Source organism: Anabrus simplex, chromosome 6, assembly GCF_040414725.1.
Source record: "Anabrus simplex isolate iqAnaSimp1 chromosome 6, ASM4041472v1, whole genome shotgun sequence".
NCBI lineage: Eukaryota > Metazoa > Arthropoda > Insecta > Orthoptera > Tettigoniidae > Anabrus > Anabrus simplex.
The window spans coordinates 244443788-244460443 of record NC_090270.1 but is presented as its reverse complement, the minus strand read 5'-3'; the positions used below and the strand labels follow the sequence as shown (position 1 = coordinate 244460443).

The 16656-nt window shown below is 38.1% G+C and overlaps 1 protein-coding gene across 1 annotated transcript in view; it reads right to left on the bottom strand.

The window, feature by feature from the left end:
• The window catches only part of LOC136876387 (uncharacterized), a 94034-nt gene that overhangs the window by 47927 nt on the left and 29451 nt on the right, over positions 1-16656 (bottom strand). The window contains exons 4-5 of the mRNA XM_067150290.2: positions 6556-6725; positions 3776-3892 (exon numbers count right to left, since the gene is read on the bottom strand). Coding sequence (XP_067006391.2) covers positions 3776-3892; positions 6556-6725 — 287 coding nt within the window. The remainder of the gene's footprint in view (positions 1-3775; positions 3893-6555; positions 6726-16656) is intronic.

The following is a 16656-nucleotide window of genomic DNA, read 5'->3' as shown; positions in this document are numbered from 1 at the left end:
ATCCTCTCCATTATCTTAGCAACATGGGATATTATAGTAATTCCCCTGTAGTCCTTCAAAACTTTCTTATCACCTTTCTTGAAAATTGGGATGATTATTCCTTTTTGCCAATCATCAGGGACCTCCTTATTCTCCCAGACAATCCTGAGGACTCGATATGTCCACTGCAAGCCTACAGCTCCAGCTGCCTTTATCATCTCCACTGAAATTTGATCTATTCCAGCAGTTTTTCCATTCTTCATCTTTCTTACTGCCATTTCAATTTCATTCATTGTAATTTCTTTATCCATTTCTTCATCAACTAATTGCCTTTCCTGGTCGTCCATTGAATGACTGTCATCAGTTCTTACGTTCAGCAACTTCTGAAAATACTCTCTCCGTCTATTCCTTACTTCTTCTGGCTTTGTTAATATTATGCCGTCCTCCTCCTTCATAAACCTGGTGTTTACTTGATCTCTCTTTTTTTTCTTAAGATACCATACAGTAATTTCTTGCTGCCCTGCATATCATCTCTCAATTTCTGTGTGAATAAGGCCCAGCTCTTCCTCTTTTCTTCCTCCACTACTTTCTTGGTCAAATTCTTTGCATCCACATATTTTCTTCTACTTCCTTCAGTCTTAGATGTTTTCCATGCTTTCCATTCCATTCTCTTTTCCTTCACTTTAATCTTTACCCTATCATTCCACCAGTGTGTCTCTTTGTCCTTCACATTTCCTGATCTTCTAACACATACCTTTTCTGCACATTCCACCAGTGCTTCCTTAAATCTTTTCCATTCATCTTCAACACGCCTGACCTCTGTCCTGGGTACCAAGAGTATTATTTCCCTTTGAAATTCTTCTTGTATGCTTTTCTCCTTCAACTTCCATACTTTAATTCTTTTCTCTCTTCTTAATGGGGGTTTTTCAATCTTTCCCACTTTCAATTTTCCTACCACAACTCTATGATCTCCACCAAAACCTTCTTCAGGCATAGCTGTAACATCTAAAAGGTTCTTCCGGTGTTCTTTCTCTATGATTATATAATCAATCATGGTCTTTGTTCTTCTGTCTCCCCAACCATACCTTGTAATCTTCTGACTGTTCTTCTTCCTAAACCAGGTGTTTCCAACAATCATTTGGTTCCTCATGCAAAAATCCACCAACACCTCGCCTTCTGGGTTTACCTTTCCATATCCAAAGGACCCTACAACATCTTCCTTTCCTTGTCTTTCCATTCCCACTTGTGCATTTAGATCTCCCATCAATATCACTTCCTTATCTTCTATCTGTCTCTCCACTTCCTCTAAAAAGTCCTCCAGATGTTCATCTATGCAACCTGTTTGTGGTGGTGGTGGTGGTGGTGATTATTGTTTTAAGAGGAAGTACAACTGGGCAACCATCCTCTATATAACACTAATCAGAGAGAAAAAATGGAAGGGGTCCGACACTTCGAAAAATGAAGATATCGGCCAAAGAAAGACAAGGGCCATGAAGGGCGTGAAAATGAAAGACTCCCTAGCCCTCGCAAACCTAATAGCGTCGGGCTTGGAAAAGAACAAGAGTTGACCTAGGAAGATCAGATAGGAGAGATGAAAGTGAGGAGCCTGGCACAAGTAAGTGGAAGCAATGCCAGGACTCAGCTAAGGGCCCCGTGGTCGCCAATCCACGCACCAAAGTTCAGAGCCCATGGGGCCCCTTTTAGTGGCCTCTTACGACAGGCAGGGGATACCGTGGGTGTTATTCTACCGCCCCCACCCACAGGGGGAAACCTGTTTGTGGGGCATACAACTGAAATACATCTTTCACACCATTTTCAAAGTGGAGTCTCATCACCATCATCCTATCACTGACGGATTTTGTATATTCCACATATTCTTGGATATCTTTTCTAAGTATGATGGCCACTCCATTTTTTGCTGCAGGTCCTCCGCTGTAATACAGCCTGCATCCTTCTTTCAGAGGAATCTCTCCTGTGCCCCTCTTCTTGGTCTCACACAGTCCAAGTATGGCTATATCTTTTTCTTTCATAAAGTCAACCAGTTCCTCGGTCTTTCCTGTCAGTGTCAGGACATTTGCTGTTGCGATCTTGATGAAGTTTGGTGCTGGTTGCCCATTTCTCACAGTTCCCCCAGCACCTGAAGAGCTGTGTGTCGCTTTCAGCAGGGGACGCCCTAACCTTTTCTGAGGCACCATATCGGCTTTGTCCATATAGGCTATTGTTACGATGGGCTCGCCACACCCAAAGGCATTTTATACCTACTGCCAGGTTCAAAATTAGGCCGCCCCTAATATGGAACCAGACGCCTATCGTAGCCGCTCCTCTGGAATACAGACGCTACGGGTTTGCCCCTTCCGCCATCTCCACCGTACCGAAGTCCACCTTCTCCGCCGTAGATGCCGTTGAGGTCTTCACTCGTAATCCTGAGCTGGGACCCATACCAGACGTTACACACCGGGTCAGTGTGCTCTGGGACTCAGATAGGCAGGGGGCGCCACTCCCTGGGTAGGGCTGCCTCTGAAGAGGGTCCCTACCTGCTACCGGTTTGCATAATTCATCTTTGAGTGTGCCATGGATCGAGACATTACACCGCCTGCCAGTCAAGGTTGAGGTAGAACTTTAAATATTGAATTTTTACTGGAGACTCAATCACTTGCCAAGTCATTATGGACTCTAAAAGTTCTTTCTATTCTTCAAAGTTAATGGATACTGTTCTTTCATCTCATGGTAGCACTTCCTTCCTTAAATCAACTTTCTCAAGGGTGAAATTCCTTTTGCGGGCAACAGGATAGCGAAGAATTATGGGTGTTTTATTGCCAGCAAATCATATGAATACAAATGACAATGTATTTGAAGGAACTTCAGCATATCTGTGTCATTCAGTCCTTTACTTATATGCACTCTTCTGATTATTCTCTCCAATTTCTTCTAACCATTCAAAAAACAGTTACCAAAATACAACCCATTCTGCAATTATATAATATTAAGATTAAAATAAAATGAAATAAAATACGTGAATTTGCTGAAAACAACCCTTTAGTTACACTATTTCTGTTTGTTGTTGAAACAGTAGAAAAATTATATTTATATTGACTGTTTACACACAAGTTTTTCTAATGTGACAAAAAATTTATTAATACTCAATATAAATTATTGTAATTAGACCTGAGAATTGTATACAAATGCATGTCTTTAATGAGTTGGCATACCTGAATCAAATGTTGAGTTTTGTAGAATCACATGGAAATTAAGGCATAGAGCAAAAATGTATAATGCATGTAAACTTGGATGTTAGATTTGAGACTAAAAAAATCAGCCCAAGGAACTCAATGGGGAAATAAGAACTTACGAAGAAACCTAGGAAGCATACCTAAATCTTTTGTGAAGTTTTGCAATACCATTGGGCTGAGTATGTATTTCATCTACACCAGTGCTACAACTACCCTCCAGAATTCCACCATGATCTTCAAGAAGCACATTATGGACCTCTAATAAATGTCTGATGCCCCCTTTGCAGTAATCTACATTTATAACTACAGTTCCTATGTAACTTCATACAGTCTCATGCAAGAGTGCTTCATTCACCTTGGCATCTATTGCTCTACGAATACTCCTTGTCCTTGGGCAACATGCAGCTACTGTGGGAAGATGATATAATAAAAACCATCTAGCCCATTTAACAAGCCAGTAAGTATAAAATAAGTTTTGCCATCCACCATTTTAATTAATTTACAGAAATGAACTGTATAACATTTTTCAAATAAACAGGAAGATAGGTTAAAAGCAAGCATTTCACCTGAGATCCTTCCTCATTTGAATATTCCACTTTAACTTTTGGCATAATCAAGTAAACTGCCTCTGGTTCTCGCCCTGAATCCACATGCTGTGAACTGTACTCTTCATAACTACAGTCCTGAAACAAATATGTGTGTGTATGGATGAATGTATGAATGAATTAATGAATCAATGATTAATGAATGATTGCATGATTAATGAATGACATGTATTGAAGTATAGAGGGTTCATTCACTTCAACACTGGTGAGTTCACACTTTTCATCAGGCCTAACAAGAGAGGAAACACTCTTGTATCAAGGACCCACGGCCCAGTTCATTATCAGCACATTTCATTTTGACTTCAAATAAAGAAATAACTCACCTCTTAACTTATCTAAAATTTCTGTGGAGTATTTTTCCAAGAATAATTTTAGGTAAGAAGCTATCTGTATGGGCAATCAACATGTTAAATACAGAATAAATTTAATCAACAATATTGTTATTCTTATCACTAATGTAAAGGTAACATCACACCTAGTACCTTAATGTAATGAACAGACTTCAAGTCTCAAATCAAGAATTTTATGGATCCACCAATATTGGTTATTTTTAATGAAAGACTAACATAGTTCAACTACAAGGGGACTTAGAACTTCTATTTTAATGTTCACAATTACTTATATGTCAGTTTAGGTCAACAGTTAACATTATTTTTTATTATTATTATTATTATTATTATTATTATTATTATTATTATTATCTCATGATCCTTAGCTTGAGCCTCATCATTTTTTTAAATCTCATTTTTTGTGTCTGGTGTATATTATGTATATTACTATAGCTGATGATGACCCCTAGGGGATGAAACATGAACTAGTTAAAGGTAACAACATGTATTGAACAGGTGGATTCTTAAATAGAATTTTTTTTTTGCTAGGGGCTTTACGTCGCACCGACACAGATAGGTCTTATGGCGATGATTGGATAGGAAAGGTCTAGGATTTGGAATGAAGCGAACGTGGCCTTAATTAAGGTACAGCCCCAGCATTTGCCTGGTGCGAAAATGGGAAACCACGGAAGACCATCTTCAGGGCTGCCAACAGTGGGATTCGAATCCACTATCTCCCGGATGCAAGCTCACAGCCGCGCGCCTCTACGTGCATGGCCAACTCGCCTGGTATTAAATAGAATATCTGAGTGTATTCTTAAATATTCAACTTGATTTAAAGTCAATATGGATGTTATAATGGAGCTGTTAAAGCTCATTACTTGTAAGCAGAGAGAAACACCTTTTGCCAAGTCTCCGTGTGCAGTAAGAAGGGTGTGTTAATTGGGCTTGTACCCTTCACGAATCCTCACACATAAATATTTATATTATGACATTGGAAACAACACTTAAATAACTAGCATTATAAAACACAGTCACTCCGCACTTGAGTAAGCAATCTGACTAAATTCCACGCATATTTACTGCAATTGTACTCACCCTATTTAAAGCTATGACTATAATAACCAACCAACAAAGGGACAGTTGAAAGCACGTTTACTGTAACAAATAATATATTTCATCATGCTTAACATACGTAAACAGCCGACTCTTCCGCTTGCTCCCTCGAGAGTGACATCACACTCAGAGCGACTGAAAAGAAATCCTACTGTGCATGCCACGTGAGCTTCCCCTGAACTGTTGTAATATGAACATTTCATCCACTCCTGTGCATGCCAAGTGAGCATTCTGTGAACTGTTGGAATGTGAACACTCCATCCAATTTTAATTATGCTTTAGGTCAACAGATGAGAGCCTGGGGATTATTAGGGTATGCAATTCCTAACAAATGAACGGTCTTAATTTGGTGTACCAGCTGTAGTCTTGTGTTTCCGATCACAGTTTCCTTCCTTCAGCGATAAAAAGGATCCGATTTCTCTATATCACTTGAAAATTTGATTTACCATACTCACATCAACACCCCACTGTGAAGCAATTTGTCTTTGTGTCAGAGAGGTGTGCTCAGCTAAGGTAACAAAAGTAACCATTATAAATTTGGAGTACAATAACATGACACAATGTTGAAAAGGTATACGACCTTACCTGGAAACATTCAATTAATTACTGCATCATAAAAAACATCCAATAATGCCCAATAATGTTAACAAACCCAATCAGATTGAAAGCGGGAATGGGTGATTCTGCAAACATTAGTTAAAATTCTATAATCTTAGACATGACTGTAATTAAAGGTGGAAGACTGAGTAATATAAATGAGTAAATATAGACTGACGTGGTACAGAGATATTAAATAATATAAGAAAGCATGTCAAAGCAAATGTGGAATTTAAAAGAAAGAAGGGCTGTTGTAGACATAAATTTCAAAGGAATACTCAGAAAAAAGAAAGAAACGCTGTTGTAGACACAAATTTCAATGGAATACTAACAAAGAAATGGCATAAAGCAAAGGAAGTCTGGTATAGATGAGGAGTGGTGGAAAGAAAGAAAGACCTAGCGGCTTCTGGATTAGAGGGAATGATGATGATGATGATGACAATTGTGATAGTCATGATGGCACCCCAGAAAATGATTTTCTGTTGTTTACACCATTTTCATATCAGGGAAATGCTGGGACTGTACCTTAATTAAGGTCATGATCACTTCCTTCCCATTCCTAGCCCTTTCTTTTCCTATCATTGCTATAAGACCTATCTGCGTCAATACAACGTAAAGTAACTTAAATTGTAAGAATCGTGGATCATATTTCAAAGTAACAATTCTACCTCCAGTCACAGTACTTGTCCAGCAACTTACCTCAATTTCAGAAGTTTCAACTGGAGGATGTGCTTCAGTCTTGATGTCATTACTGTATCTCTGCTGTAATGCTGGGTCACCAGACCCATCAATTATCAAAGTACTATCTTCAGCTTTATTCATATCATTCGGTTCAGTCTTAGGAAACTCTGGGTAGTCCATGATTAATGCTGAAAACAACATAAAACCAAGCTACACAAAACTTCAATTTACATATCTGGTTCAAACTGACAGAGAAAGAAAGCACTGCAAGTAGATGACTGTAATAGGCATGTCATAGTTCATTATAGTTCTAGACTAGATATTTGAGAGACAAGTAGGAAGGCACGAGATTATGAGAATTGTAAGCCATTCCACTGACAGTTCATGGAAATATAATGACATTATTATAGAGCCATTAACACGGGATATATGGCTCCACAAATTTACACAGGAAGGGATGGGAAAGGTATCTCAGGTCCTGATAAAAAAAATGCAGTCAGAGCATTTATATTTTACAACACCCACTGATAATCTCTTCGGTTTAGCTTCCAATCATTCAATTCATTCAATTATTGTTCTACTTTTTATGGTTGATTACTTCAGGGATCCCATTGAACCTAGTATCTGGTTGATTATCTAGTCGAGTTCCTCACTTCTGTTTCTGTACCTGGCCTGCCATCACATTATACAGGAGTACCAATAATGCTCGGACCATGCTTATCAGGTATCAAGCTAATTTACATGTGATTTTTCTTAGGAATTCACATTTATTCCCGCGACATGTTCATTTTAGGAGCCAAACTAGTATGTTCATAAAGCCCACATATTTTGAGCATCACTGGTATTGTGAATGTCTTGAGAAACACTGTCAATTAAGGAGATATTATTCAACAATGCTGGGATGGCAATATTGTCATCAGAGCCCTGGAATGGTCCATTTTCAATTTTCAGTACTATCTTGCTGAATTTCTCTGCTCACTGACAATACACAATACTACTCGGTGGCACGTTATAATATTCTTTGCAGAATTCTAAAAACGATTTTATTAAACACTTAAAATCTAATTTGTATATTTTGCTCAAAACAAACACTGCAATGATGCTGAAGCCTAAATGCAGAGACCTCACGCATTCAGCCAGCCAACAATAATACAGACACATTTCTCTTCTACCAACTCACCCACGATTCCATTATGTCAGTGGACTACTATGAGCTGTGGCTCACGATGTTCCAGCTAGGAGAAAATTGTGTAAGCCCCATGTGCACTTATTTTTTTCAAGTAATAACATGTCAGCATTTTCAGCATTTGTAAATACTATCTTCCACCACATCCTACTTCTTGAACATCACAAAGTAACAGATAAGGAAGTCAAAATGCAATGCACTGTAAGGAAACAAACATATGAACTCCACAGCCTCATAACTAAGCAGCTGAATGGAGCAGACAACAGATCAAAGAACAGCAATGCACAGCAAAATTATAACAGAACGTTCCAAAGTATGCCAGATGAAGAACCAGATTATGACACGACTCATATCAAATTCAAGTGTCAAACTAAAGCTCATATAATTTGCTACAGAAATTGCAATAAGGACAAAATGATAGAGAAAGAGGGGAAATGGTTACCCTTCACCGTCCATTCCGCAATGAGTTTGTTGACATACTTGATCAGAATAATGTAAAACAAGAGCTAAAAGGTTTCCACTTATTCATTACTCATTTACTGTAACCTAAAATCAGATGCTGAAAGATTATTGATAACACTCAGGTAAGGTTAACACAGATTGATTTTGGTTGTGCATGAATACATTAAAAAGATCTATACATGTTTGTTCAGCATAAGTAGTTGTTGTATGTTGCTGCTTGCGGTAAAGTGGAAATGAATAGGACACTGGTAAATATTACATTTTTAGGCAAATCACATTTCCGATCACTTATTCATATTATTTCAAACAATGCATGATTGTTCAGGTTGACAAGAAGTTCCGTCATCTTCATTTGGTGACACTATTATCACATTTTGCGATGTCAGACTGAGATGTCTGTAAATTCCATCTCTCACTTAGTGAATTTAAAACTGAATTTCTGAACAACAATTTATTTGCAGTATTAAGGTCTTTTACCATTGGTAAAAGTGATTTAAAAAACAGCAAGTCGGGATCTGAATCGTCTGCCTGGAGTTTAGCCCTCTTTTCGTTAAAGTAGTCAGCAAAGGGTTTTTCACTTTCTTTTTCTTCTCAATTTGAATATTTACCTTTCATTTTTTTTATTTTTTGGTATTACCTAAAATCACCAACTCCTTTCTGCTACTAGATGATCCATCTTCATTAACAGTAGTATTGTAACTACATTCTCCCGAAAGACTACTTGGATCCGGATGTTCCTGTTTTACACCCTACTCCTCCTGGCAGTTATTCATATTTCCTGATTACCTAGAATCACAGATTTATTTGATTTACATGAAAATTCCATAGTCTATGCAAAATGTTAAGTCAATCAACACTTAGTTATTTACAGAATACACTGTTTACACTCGACAAGACACCCCCTGGATGGCTCCAGAAATTGCAAACACTCTGCAAGATAGTAGGCTTTTCTCTTTCTACCTTCCACTTGTCGGTAGTTGATGTCGTAAGAATGCATACCGAATGTTCTTCCATTTATCCTTAGCTTCACGAGCTATAAGAAAAATAATCTCCATCAGAATTATTTTTATTGGTTAGTTTGTTTCTTTCTCAGGTTTCTTTGAAACGGAGGCAGTTTTAAATCGCTTGCCTTCCAGTTCAAACGAGGGTAAACAACAATAGGCAAAATTGTGTTTGAAACTTTCGTTGCCATTTGGGACACCCTAAATGAAGATTACATGCCTACACCAGATACTGATAATTGGTTACAAACAGCAGCTAGATTCTATGAATTGTGAAATATGCCACATTATGTTGCCAGTATTGACGGGAAGCATTTCAAAAGCATTAAAAAACTGGCTATGTCAGGTTCCTCCTACATAAATTACAAAGGATATTTTTCGGTAGTGATTCTAACTCTCAGTGATGCTGATGGTTTGTTTATTGCTATAGATGTCGGAAAGTTTGAAAGAAATAGTGATGGATCTGTATTTCGTAATTCAAACATAGGCAGACTTCTGATGGATGGTAAATTGAAGTTACCACCACCTTTGGGCTCCAAAATGATGCATCATTTTTAAGTCATTATCTGGTGGGTGTTGAAGCATTCCCACTCAAAACTAACCTCATGCGATTCTATCCAGTTAGGATCTTGAACAATGAAAAGAGTGTTTAATTATAGACTCAGTAGAGCAAGGCGAAGTGTCGAATGTGCTTTTGGCATGCTAATGTCAAAATTTAGGATTCTGAAACACCGATTTCAATAAAAGTCTCCAAAGTTGATAGCTGCATTAAAGAAGCATGCATTTTACACAATTTCATCAAATTGAAAGAACATTTCACCAATCCGTCTGTGTCAGAAGAAAGTGAAAATCGATGCACAAATCAAGATGATCATTCCCGACTTGGCTATTGTAATATTTATCCTACAACAGGAGCTCAAGAATTAAGAGATCAACTGTGTACATATTTCATGAAGCCAGAAAAAGCACTTCCATGGCAAGAAATGTTCAACATTCATTTAGCAACAACTAAAACAAGGGAGTTTGTTATTCTAAGTACAGTATCTTGTGTTTGTAAGTTAATTATTCACTAGATGTACTTTATCACCTTAAATAAATGTTGGTAGCCTACTTACCGTTCATGCTGAATACTTCTCCTATATGTTGCCAGATATTATCACATATGGACCTATTTGAATAATCCTTTAATCCATAATTATACAGCAAGCACATCATGCTTCTCCACTTCCGCTATAAAATTTATGCTAGTTGCCTCTGCTGAGCAGCACATATTTAAATCACTACACCAAACTCACGTGCGAAATGATGGTACACAACTACACGTCCTACGAAATGTAACAGGCGATCCTCTTCTTCTTCTTCTTGATATTTGGTTGGGCTCGGTATTTAACTAACACCCAGTTCCAATACTGTATGAATGAAACACTTCACAACACTCATAACCACTTATTTATGATGAAGAATAAACACTTTATCTCACAGATTTTAAAGCTGGTAAAACTGTAAACTTCTTGGTTATTACCCTGTAGGGACCATATCTTAGTATGTGGAAGTAATGCAACTATTCAGAACATACTTTAGCACAATGATCACTAGTAGGAGTGAGATTCTACATCATGTGGGTATAAGGGGAATAGATCTAGGAGCAAGCACGTGGACACAAGGTACTATATCTTCAAGCCGAAGTGACACATCTTAGCATCTTGCTACTATGACATACGGGAACGGGTCTACAATTGGGAAGGACATAGAATATAACTTAACTACTAAAGGATCTCGTACTGAGGATGGGATCACACAAATCAAAGGGTAGTAATGTAGATATTGCTCAATGTGTATGTGAAAAGTACCAAGAACGTGTGTTATTACGAACTACGTGTTACCTTAAACCTTACCTACTGAATTTAGATCTTTCCAACAAAAGAACAATGCACTATGACACATGTGATAGCGTCGACAAATGACTGTAGCAGTGCGAACAAGGGTCTCAGTATCTGTTGGAGTTGTATGTTAAACAACACCGAGTCAAGTCTTAAATAGGCGTAGTCGGCAGTGTGAAGTAAGACTTTTTTAAATGACAGAGCTCGTAATGAAAACGTTAACCAGATGGAATTTTTATAGTATGATTTTTGTATCATCTAAAAATCTGTTTAATATGTATACTACCTCCGGTGTCGGGTTGTAAACAAGACAATCAACACTTGTTGGAAGCGGTAGTCGTAAACGTATTAGACTTGTAAGTAACCATGTTCGAGCCTGAATATATAACGGACACTGTAGAATGAGGTGATTTGCATCCGCCCCATTTGAACCACACTCACATATCGGTTGGTTGACAATGTTGAAACAATAGTTATACATGGGCGTAAGCGCATGGTTTAACCGTAGCCGAATAATATTTATTAAATGACGCCATGTGTATTTTGTTGGTTGGTACCAGTGTTGGATTGGCAGAGAGGGTTGGATTCTGTGATAGAATTTCCCTTTTATTCTTGCAGTTTCATTCCAGAACTGTTGCCATGTTGATTTTTGATATTCCTTTAGTATTGCAATTACATCAGTTACTGGAGTCATAAATGTCATTGGAGGGGTGTTGAGCAGTGATGCTTCTTTGGCAGCTTTATCCGCTTTTTCATTACCGGGAATATTTTTATGCGCCGGAATCCATATAGGGCCCAATTTTAATCTGTATACCAGTATTATGTAGGTCGTATAGTAGCTGCTTAACATTATAAACATACCAGTTAAGCGTGAATTTAGAGGACTGGATCGATTGTAATGCTGATAGTGAATCTGTGAAGATATTGGCATTCGGAATTGATTCGTTTTTATATACAGGAGTGTTTGTCTTATCACTATAAGTCCTGTGAATATAGAGAAATCCGGGTGAAGCTTATATAGTTGAATGTGTCGTATTCGTTCATAATAAAACGCTGTGCCTACTCCGCAGGAATTCTTAGATCCATTGGTAGGCCTATAGAAATTATGACCAATATTAGAGTATGATAAACGAAGTATTTTTGAGGTTGATGAAAACATAGAGGTTTTATACTGCAGCAAACAAAAACTAGTAGTTGTAGCTTTTATAGTATCTGGGTAGTATTGGACTACTTCATACAATACTGTATAATGGGAGAGGTTTGCGGTCCTTATTATATTGGTTTTTAATGTCTATACATGTTGGAATACACTTATTAGAGGAGGGATTCTTTTATTTCTTATATTATACGACTTGTATCTTACATACAGTAGTTGGAGTTTTGGTACAATAGGATTAGAAACTGTTATTAACCATCGTAGTAGGTAGTTGGAAGCAAGGTACTGCCGGCGAATATGGAGTGGTGGTTCTCTTGTTTCCACTTGCAAAGAATTCGTCAGTGTAGATTTCAATGCACTAAAACAAATACATAATGCTTGGTGTTGTATAGTATTTAGCTTATTCAGTGTTGCGGGATTAGCAATATCAACGATATGTGCGCAATAATCTAATCTTGAACGAATTGTAGTGCAGTACACTGACTTGGCTGTTGTAGGGTCTGCCCCCCATGATAGTCTCGTTATAGCTTTGAGGAGTTTTATATAATTAGCAGCCGTATTTCTGAGGTACTGGACATGTCTACCAAAATTTAGATTGTTATCTAGGATGATGCCTAGATATTTACGATGTGTATTTATCGGTATCTCATAGGAAGCCACTGTTAGTGGTTCAGTGTTGTAGATCCATTTCTGCGTAAAAGTGAGTGTTGAACACTTAGATGGAGATAGTGATAAACCATGGGCACTTAGCCAGTTCTGTACTTCAAGCAATACTTTAGTAATAGTATTACGGGCACTATCAATATCTCTCTCTGGTGTGTAAATGACTATATCATCCGCATAGAGTAAGATACGAGCATATTGTAGTACAAGTTATTCTAGGTTTGAGAGATACAAGGCAAATAATATGCCACTAAAAATATCACCCTGTGGAATTCCATCCGTAGCCTGACGTGAAATAGGTGGAGAACCAGGGTGTTTTATTATAAGCATTCTATATGTAAGAAGGTTTCGGAGTAGTGTGATGAACGAAGTAGGAATGCCTTTGGAAGATAATGAGGCCCATAACATATGCAATGGAACGAAATCAAACGCACCCCGTATATCCAGAAAGATTGCAATTGTGTGGTACTTGCGTGTTTTAGCAAGCAATATGTCAGTTAGTAGTATATTAATGGCATCTTGTGATCTGCGACCTTTAAAATATGTATATTGGTATTTGGGAACTAATTCATGGTATTCTAAGTACCATAAAAATTGATGTAGTTATTTTTAAAAATGTTTTGCATATACAAGGTGCTAATACTATTCCACGAATATTCTTGTGATCATTCAACAGTAGCCGTGGTTTGGGAATAGGTATTAAGAAAAATTCATTCCAGTCGTCTGGAGGGGTAGAGGTTTGTGGGATTTGGTTGTAGTGATTAACAAGTGCTTGTAAGGCCTGATTGGTGAGTGCTTTTATCATCGTGTAATTAATGTAATCTGGACCAGGTGTGAATGTTTTACATTCTTGTAACGCAGCTGTAAATTCACATAGGGTGATGTTCTGTAACAAATTGAAGATGATTGTGTAGAATCGTTGCTTTTACGGATAAACTGTGGGACCAACGTATTTGGAGTTAATGAGTAAAGGAATTGTTCCAATATATCAGGCTGAATTAAAGGTCTAGTAATTTGTGTGGAGACATGCGTCAGTGCTCTGACCGCGTTCCATAAACTTGTTACTGATATATATTTATGGAAAGAATTGATAAATGTTTGCCAAGCTTTGAGTCTTTTTTGGTGTAATATGCGGGGTAGTGTAGCAGTATGGTGTTTCAGCCGAATATAATTTGCTAAGTTTAATGTTTCCCGAGAGATTTTAAAAAGGTGTTTTCGTTTAAGAATTAAGTGGTGGCATTCATCATCCCACCATCTGAGGCCACTAATATTGTGGGACTGTGCGTTAGTTGTTGTTTTAAATGGGTGATGGTGGTGATTATTATTTTACGAGGAAGTACAACTAGGGAACCATCCTCTATATAACACTAATCAGAGAGAAAAGAATGGAAAGGGCCCAACACTTCAAAAAATGAATATATCAGCCGAAGGAAGACAAGGGCCATGAAGGGCGTGAAGAATGAAAGACTCCCTAGCCCTCGCAAACCTAATAGCATCGGGGTCGGAAAAGAACAAGAGTCGACCAAGAGAGGTCGGATAGGATAGATGAAAATGAGGAGTCTGGCACAAGTAAGTGGAAGCAATGCCAGGACTCAGCTAAGGGCCCCGTGGTCGCCGACCCACGCTCCAAAGTTCAGAGCCCCTGGGGCCCCTCTTAGTCGCCTCTTACGACAGGCAGGGGGTACCGTGGATGTTATTCTACAGCCCCCACCCACAGGGGGATTTCAATAGGTGATAACATTCCAGATATTGATATATCATTTGATATAGGGTATTGTAATTAAACTCATCGTCTATATGTTTTTCAATCTGTTCGAGTATAAATATCTTGAATGCCTCGGGATCAAACTTATGTAAAGAGTGTGTTGTACTCGTTACTTTACGGGACCATGAGGGTTTTACTATTGATCCAGAACCATGAGTGATAAATATTGGAAAGTGATCACTGCTATGGGTATCACTTAATGTATGCCAGGTAGTTGTGGATGCTATAATATAACTGCATAATGAAATATCCACTGCACTGGGAGGTGCTCCAGGGGGGTTAGTCTAGTCGGTGACCCATCATTGAGAATGACTAGGTTACTTGGCTGTAGTGCATTCAAGTAGTTACTTCCCCTAGGCGTATCTACTTGGGAACCCCATTGGATATGGTGAATATTCATGTGCCCTAAAATAAGTAGCTGGCTGGTGTCAGGGAATTGTTGAAAAAATTGTTACCATTGCATATAGGCTATGATATATATTGATAAGGCAGGCAATATATATTTATGACATGTATATTGTTAGATATTATACCAAGTACACATGTGTTAGGTATTTGCTATTGGGGATGAAATAGCTGATATGTGAATGATTGATGTATTAGAAATGCTACTCCATCATACCCTGGGCCGTCTTTGCGTTCAATTTGGAAAGAAAGTATAGAAAAAACATTATCGGGCGCAAGCCAAGTTTCTTGGAGGACTACTATAGACTGTGTTGTTTCTTTTATCAATATTTGCAATTCATGATATTTATTCCGAATACTTCTAGCATTCCATTGAATTATTTTCATTGTCTTGATTGAAAAGGAGCTGAAGGCTGTCGCAGAATTGTCCCATCATGGATAACATATTAGGTTGATCCTTAAGTAATGGTGGTAGTAGCAACATGAGCGTATGTAGGCAATGTAGGACTTGGTCCTTTTGTGTATCACGTTGAGAGGGCAAAACAGCTGGGTTTACTGCTTGCTGTGATAAGTGTTGTCTCGATGTAGATGGGATCGGCTGAGGATGTGAAGGAGGTTTTTGCTGAGCCGGCATTGATGCGTTCCGAGGAAGTTGACAGTGTTGCAGAATTTGCATATGTCCCATACAATCATAAACGGGAGTGGTTTTGGGTGGCAATTCTTGAACAATAACCTGTGTAAACTTCCGCTTACGCGGAGCTTCAACAACAGTTGCAGTCGCACGAGTATGTAGGGGGGGAAAATTTTGAAGAATATCTTGTGGAGCTATTGGCTGTGGTTATAGACACGAAGCACCCTCAGAAGAGGATACATTCTCTAGACACATTAATTTTTTTATTTCGACTTGGCGTTTGTGTACCTCGCATTCAGTCGATCCCGATACATGTTGCTTATTACAATGCAAACATTGTATTACATTAGATAGACAATCAGCTGTCGTGTGATTTAATGCACAATTCCTGCATCTAAAAGTGGAAGATTGACAATTTCTTAGGGTGTGGCCATATCCTAGGCATTTTGCATAAGTAATTGGATAAAAAATAAATGGAGTAACTTCTAACACAACTTGAAAAATAGATACATATTTGGGAAGATGTTTCGCACAAAATACAACTTTGACTGCGCCAGTCGGCACATATACTACCTTCTCCTCTTCTATAGTCTTACGATTTAGCCTTTGTACAGAATGTACCTTTATATCACTTTTAATTAGGGCTAATATGTCAGCTTCTATATGATTTTTCCCAACCCCTCTAATTATACCACTCCGAAATAGGTTTGAATGTGGAATAAGTGCATGTAAATTGTGTGCGGCAAGAAAATTACTCTGTAAAAATGAGTTAGCATGTAAGGCAGATAGAAAAGTGATCTGAATCCTGTTTCTCCCTTTTGGTTGAATGGAGTGAACATGGAAATTACTATCATGTAGAAGTCTTCCGAGTGCCATTGGGTGTAGGTTGCTAATGTTATTCGTATTTTTACCGGACACAAATACGATATATGGACCTTGGTGATTGGCTGGGTAGCTACATGAAGCAAAC